The 6,938-nt window shown below is 42.0% G+C and overlaps 2 protein-coding genes across 2 annotated transcripts; one reads left to right on the top strand and one right to left on the bottom strand.

The window, feature by feature from the left end:
* The first annotated feature begins 218 nt into the window (after positions 1-218).
* Positions 219-2,372, top strand: LOC121857013. The gene is made up of 3 exons (XM_042352821.1): positions 219-229; positions 1,359-1,690; positions 1,985-2,372. Exons 2-3 carry the CDS (start codon positions 1,359-1,361, stop codon positions 2,208-2,210), a joined length of 558 nt encoding a protein of 185 aa, XP_042208755.1. The 5' UTR covers positions 219-229; the 3' UTR covers positions 2,211-2,372.
* Positions 2,373-4,242: 1,870 nt separating this feature from the next.
* On the bottom strand, positions 4,243-5,435 carry LOC121856989. Its single transcript, XM_042352788.1, has 3 exons — positions 5,404-5,435; positions 4,653-4,966; positions 4,243-4,567 (listed from the first exon to the last, which is right to left on the bottom strand). The coding sequence occupies exons 2-3, from the start codon at positions 4,964-4,966 to the stop codon at positions 4,318-4,320; spliced, it is 564 nt and encodes a 187-aa protein (XP_042208722.1). The 5' UTR covers positions 5,404-5,435; the 3' UTR covers positions 4,243-4,317.
* Between the last annotated feature and the right edge of the window lie 1,503 nt (positions 5,436-6,938).

Genomic DNA, 6,938 nt, shown 5'->3' with positions numbered 1-6,938 from the left:
ACCAATCAGCTATTGTGCCCCCATCAACGCCTCCCCCTCTCTATGGGGAAAAGACGCTAGATATTCGTCCCATTAGCGCTCGACGGGGAAAAGGTGGCGTTTATTCCCCCATACACTCACTCTATAGGGAAAAGGTACAAGATTTTTCGCCTAGAGAGGCCATAGGCTGGCTATAAATAGGGAGTCTGTCTACAGTTGACTACACTGTATTGCTCTTGCAGCAGCAACAGTAAGTGAAGTAGACAGGTCTTACTAACTTGTGTCAGAGGAGGTGGTGGACTCACGCTTCTCTCTAAAGTAACAGTGATTTTTATGCTCCCATCACAGACTATAGTGCTATCACTGAGTCCGCGTGTCTGTGCTTCCCTGCGAAACTTGTACCTGGTCTGTAATTTGGGAAAGCCCTTTGTGGATCACTATGATGTTGGAGTGTTTTTTTTTTACTAAGAACAACTCAACCGCATTTAATAATCAGCAATTACTCCCAATTTCATGTATGCCAGAGTCATGGCCCCTGTTCCACTGAGAGAGCTTGTCGAGATCAGACATCATCTCATGAGACAGTCTAAATTTTACATCATCTTTTGCTTCATCTTGAGTCTTAGTTGTTGACTATCAGGCTGAGGACTGTATTCAGATTCTCTCTTGTCTTATTTCTCTATTTTGCTATTAGTCCGTCTCTCCTATTATCTATTTTGATCTGTATATCTGTTTACATCTCCTTAGTCGCTTCTTAACGTGAGGCAGACACCTAAGTTATAAGACATACCAAGAAACTAGATATGCAGGAAGATGTGACATTTTATTGCCTCTCTTAATATCCTAAAATAATGAATTTCTCAGCGACACTTTCCGCGATGAAAAAAATTAATAAAAAATAAATTCGACCTCCTTATACCTCGAATTATGTAATTAGAGGTCGGTATGGCTATTTACAGTGTATGTGTCTTCTTGTGTGTGTAGTTCATGTGTTGTCATAGACTCTTAGTAGTAATCCCACACAATAACTAAACTTATATTGTAGCCAAACTTCAACCAAAGATTCTTTATACACACTTGATGATTCCTACTGCCTATGTTCTTGATTGGGGCGAGGGGCAGCCATTCCATTAATCCTTCAAGTCGTTTTCGTAACTGGTGATGGTCATAAAGGTTTAATTTCACTTTAGCATTACATAAGACTTAGTTAACATCTCTTAACTTGTCATTTATTCCCCGATTTACCTTACTGCTACCTGCCTACCACGCCTAGGGTTAGAGGTGGTCTCTGGGGCTTCATGCTCAGAATATTTACCCAAAATTTCATTACTCACCATTTACCCATTATTTTTTTCCTAATCCCTTTACTCCTCCTTCAGATGAGAGGCGCGAGGCTGTGGCTAGCAGTGGTGGCAGTGGCGATGGCGGTGGCAGCCGCGCAAGAGACACAGCAGCCGGATCGACTCCCCGTGGCCCTCGTCGCATTGTCAGATGAGGGCGGAGTGGAGCAGCCGTTGACTTCTGCAGAGGAGAAAAACAAATTCTTGTTCGGGTCGTACTCCTCCACCGTCTATACCGTGGTGAGCGCGTCCACCTCAACCGTGTTCTACTCGTGTAACTCCGGCACCGATGGAGACGTCGTCTGCAGCGGCCGACGCAAGAGGAAGCAGCTGGGCCTTAACCGAGAACTCAATCAAAAGGACGAAGACTTGTAAGGACAAGAGGGAAAAGAGGGGAAATATTAGTCAGAGAGAGAGAGAGAGAGAGAGAGAGAGCCAGCCATTGTCAAAGATAGTGAAAAGGGTTGAACGTGATAAGGAGAGAGAGTTGATATTATATCATCATTCGCTACTATAAAAAATAAATGACACACACACACACACACACACAAATTCAATAAAACATTGTCTTGTGAGATTTGGTTTAGGGATAAATTATTTAGTAGCATATTTCCTGGAAGAATATTGTATGATAAAGAAAATTAACGTGATTTTTGTGTTGACAGAGTTGACCTGCAGGACAGCCTGGGAGCGGACACGTTGAATGAGGACGAGGAAGAGAACAAGGCTGTGTCAGGGGCGAGCGATAAGTTTGCCTTCACCGTGTGGACGACCAGCAAAACCACTACTTCCATTACCGTCTTCTACACCAACACCGCCACTACTGTCAGAGTCTCCTACTACTGCGTCGCCGGGTTGATGAGTGTTGCCGACTTCCCCTGTGCCGGATAATACTGGTAGCTGTTTGATGAACGTGCGTCCAGGAGGGAATGGAAGTAATTTTTACGACGACCATTGTCTTTCTGGAGTTGCCTACTGACCTGTAGCCTATGTAGATATTGTACATGTGAGAATGAGTCCAAACAAATATATTTATCTTTAAGCTTGTGAGTACACCAATATTTTATTTATTTTTAATCTATTTCATCCTCTCATTAATGTTTCAATACTCCACCCTGGTAAATCACCATGTACCATACCCTGTTGGTCCCTGTCGGAGTAAACCTTTGCTGGTTAGACTCAAGCTGAATCTCAGAGTGGAGGGACACTAGACCCGAATTCAGAACGCTGGTTTGAAACCCCATGAAGGTTGAAGATTGCTGGTATTCAGAACGCTGGCTTGACCCAACACAAAGATTCAAACCGGGTTTGAGATCGGATTTGGAAGCAGGTTTAGCAGTCGATCCGTCATTCAAGATAGCAATTCAATATGAATTTTGACAGAGCGCACTTTTCGGCGATATCGTCAAATTGGAAATTTTGTAGAGAGAAGACTGGTGGTAAATAGGCAGAATCCTATCAATTTTTATGACACGCACTTCAGACAACGATATAGGTTCAGCAAGGAGATTTCCTTAATATTTTCCGTGATATGGAGCAACTACTTGAGATACCTGTTGGCTATGGTTCACCTCTACCTCCCATTCATCAGCTGATGATTGCTTTGAGATTCTTCGCAAAGAATAGTTTCCAGGTAAGAAAGATTCTGGTAACTGAATAAGTTTTGGTAATGTGTTACAACACTTTAGTGTATAGGGTCCATGAAGATCAAGCGGGTAAGTGTAAAAAACACTGACGCTTCTTTATTTTGAGTGTTTTTCTTTATAACTAATTTGATGTATTATCAATATAAATGAATCAATGCTGAGTGGATTTTAATTTTAACGTATTAATGAAAAAGTATTTTCTTCACATTACTAAAAACGGGAAATGTGGGGTTAAAAGAACAGAAAGAAACACAACCTAACCAAACCTAGCCAGTTTATACACCCTGCATTGATTCATCTTGCTTTGGTTATGAGATCTGTCCCGGATTATATCTACATTTTGTATGTACCGGGTAATTGTTCTTCCTCTATGAATTTCTTTGTTATCATATAACACAGCCACGTTATAACATCAGTAACAAATCATTATAACTTGATTGTAATTATAGAAACAAAAGTAGCTTTTGATGTGCAAGGAGCGATTTCTCCTCCTCCATAAAAACTCGTTGAGTCTAGTTGCTGCCATAATCTTGTAAACATTACTCTCGATGGTCATTGGCTGTCGTAATGGTGTTAATGAAACGTGATTGGCTGGAATTTCAGTGTTCGAATCCTTGCTCGGAACTGAAGAAAATGCAACAGATTACCTGATCCGGGGTTCAAGCCGATGTTCTGAATATGAGTAATGCACTGCAGGATATCTCCAATAGAAGAATCTCGATTCGCAAGCCTGAGCCGAGCTCAAATCTCAGGCTTAAACCAGAAATGAACACCTTAGTAGTTCGGGATCCAATAGTTCGGCACATTTTATGGTTTGGCACGATTTGTTTATGGTGTCCAATGGTTGTTATGTTTGGTTGGGTAAGTTAGGTTTGGGAAATTAGCTAGATTAAGTTATGTTATTTTCGGTTAAGTGTGGAAATTGGTCAGGTTAAATTAGGTCTGGCTGGTTCGTTTTGCCAGTTCAAGATTAATGCGGATTATTGCAGCAGCTATGAAGAAAAAGGCTCTCTCCAATCTGATTTCAACAATTATCCATCAGTTAAGTCTTTCCGCAATTTGGTTAAGAAAAGATAACATATCTTATGATACACTATTTTAATATGTGGTCTCAGTATCTCTCAGGTGTACACAGGTATATAACATTAATAACTAACAGGTGGATGATGAGGAACGAGGATTACAGGTGTGTTATGGTGAGAGGGGATTGTAAGTGAGGAAGGGAGGGAGAGAGGGGGTTATAGGGAGGGAGGGAGGGAGGGTAGAGGGAGGGAGGGTATAGGGAGGGGGGAGGATAGGTGAAGAAGGAAGGAGGAGGGGAGTACAGGTGTGGGGTGGGGAGGCAGGAGGCGCTAAGCACCAATACATGATATGGGGGGTAAGTTCAGGCCGCCAGCAGCACAGTAGAAGGAGATTCTGACAGTAGTGCTGGTGTTGGTGTAGAAGACGGTAACTGAGGTGGTAACGGCGGTGGTGGTCCACAACTGGATGCCCAGAAACTTCTCCGCATGACCCTCCTCGCCCACGCCGCCCGTATCTCTCTCCTTACCGTCTACATTGACCCCTTCAGTGCTCCCTTCCAGGATCGGACCAGGCAATCCTCTGTGTGACCGACCAACAAGGACCTGTTAGCCAACTTTCTACACTATCCCCCCCTCTCTCTCTCTCTCTCTCTCTCTCCACTTACCGGTAATCGTCCAAGAGGAATGTCATTGATTTTTCCCTCACGTTCCTCTTCTTCCTGCGGCCGCCACATAGGACTACGGGATTGGCGGTGCCGGATAAGCAGGTGAGGAACACTGTGGAGGTGGAGGCTATCACCATCGTCCTCGTGCTGGTACTGAAGGTGCCGAGGAATTTCTCCTTACCCTGTAGGTTGAGATGCTCCTTTACCAGCCCCTCTTCCCCTTGCTGTCCCAGCTGCGCTTCCGCTTGTATCGCCATCACCCAGGTCGTTGCCATGATCATCACCAGCAGCATCGTAGTAGCCCAGCCCTGCATCTGTGGGACACAAAGGCCAGACTCTCATATATTTGTACATTAAGAACTCTTCCCTAAACAACGGTTCCAAATCAAATGGTTCCTAGTTCCAAGAGGCCTCGTTCCTTCTGTGAGCACCGACCATTGGGATAGAGGTCCCCTGGGGTCGCGATCTATTTAGTAATGGATTCTGTAGAACTAGGGCAGACAGGGAACAAGTCTTAATAGGATTTGGCGCATATCCCATTGGTCATTATTCCATTTGCCAGACATTCCGCCATTAGATCAGTATAATGGAAAAATCCCGCCCTCTCGCGGTTCATTTTAGTTATGATTCCTTGTTGGGATTTTAGCCATACAAGCCCTTGAACAGTAAGCATCTCATCTAAGCGTGTGTGTGTGTGTGTGTGTGTATGTGTGTGTGTGTGTGTACTTTTGTGTGTGTGCGTACACTTTACCTTGTAACTGAAGACTCCACACTGATCATAGTCGCTGTTTATGTCTCTTTATATACACTCTCCCTCGCTGTGTTAGGAGGATAACCTTACTCTCTCTCTCTCTCTCGTCGGGGACAATATCCATCCAGATGGCTAGACAAACAGTGAGAGAGATATATCTACAAGAATAGAAGATGAGAATGACGGGTGAAGGCTTGAGAGATAACAGAAGGTAGAGATTTGGGTCACCGGCTGAGATATTAAGGTATTTGTCGGGTTGGCAAGCAGCGCCGCCATTGTTGATGTCGCAACCCAAGCACGGAAATTCTGTTTTCCTTCCTCCTTCTTCTCCTCCTTTCCTCCTCCTTCTCAGTCGTCCTACGTGTAGTGGGTTGCTTAGGTCTCTAGGTACACGAGAGCACAGAGTTTCACGTATAATTGTCTCCATGTCCTGATAACACGTACAGTACAAAGGATGGTACTTGGGTGACAGTGGTCCAGAATGCATTTACTGGAGGCTAAGATTATAACAGAAGGCATATGATGTAGTTTTGTCCAACACCTTGTCTTGGATTACGAAATTAACTCGTCAGCTGCTCTGGCCCTTCTCATGAAACATTTGAAAGCAGAAAGCAGGACTTAAAAAATTACAGAAAATGGGGTTTTACCATATATAATGAAATCCAGTACATTTTAAAGCAACTAACAGAGTTAATCTAAAAAATAAAAATTTTCGATTCTAGAAGCTTAATCACTAACTCAGTTATGACACGTGAGGGCAGGTTACCTGTATTATGAAGTAAATGAAGTTGTTAATTATAAAAACAAACAAATAAAATGCCTTTTACAATGAATTATCAAGACAATTTGCAAAAAAAACAAAACAGAATTTCTATGTATAATCGAGCTGGGTTATAGTCGAAAAACATCAACTCTGATTTAGATATCATCATACCAACCAATGTGTTCTATTGCTTCAAAACTTCAATTTTAACACAAAGTGAAAAACTGGTACCCAAACTTACAGCAAGTGGGTGCCTGACATTCAAAATTGCGCAAAATATGTTGTAAATCAATTACTAACACTTAACATAATTTCATGCTCTTGACCCCCAAAACTTTTATCATTTTGTTACAAAAAAGTAAAACTCCTTCGTTCTTAGTACTCTTACCGCAATAAAGTAATAAATATAGTTTAATCTCACAAGTCGTACACCAGTCTTAGGATATACTGTAGATAGATATACTGTAATTATATTCTTTGTAGTAATATCGTCCTATAAGTTCACATTAATTCAGCATGTATATAGACAATACAAATGCAGGTGTATAAACAATGTAAATGGTAAGGAAGTAGAAATGATCGTTAATTTTCCAACTCAAATAATTCTACGCTGCAGACTATATAGCCTCGTCGCTTTGTTGTGGTATATGAACGTCGGTGAAGGGACATCTAGGTGAAATTTCTTTGTTTTATATCAGTCTAGAAAATAAATGGACCACCAAACAAATAATTTATACTTGTAATAGAACGATACTTTCTCATACCAAACAAA

Source organism: Homarus americanus, unplaced genomic scaffold (genome assembly GCF_018991925.1).
Source record: "Homarus americanus isolate GMGI-L3 unplaced genomic scaffold, GMGI_Hamer_2.0 scaffold44060, whole genome shotgun sequence".
Lineage (NCBI taxonomy): Eukaryota > Metazoa > Arthropoda > Malacostraca > Decapoda > Nephropidae > Homarus > Homarus americanus.
This window is presented reverse-complemented; position numbering and strand designations above follow the sequence as displayed.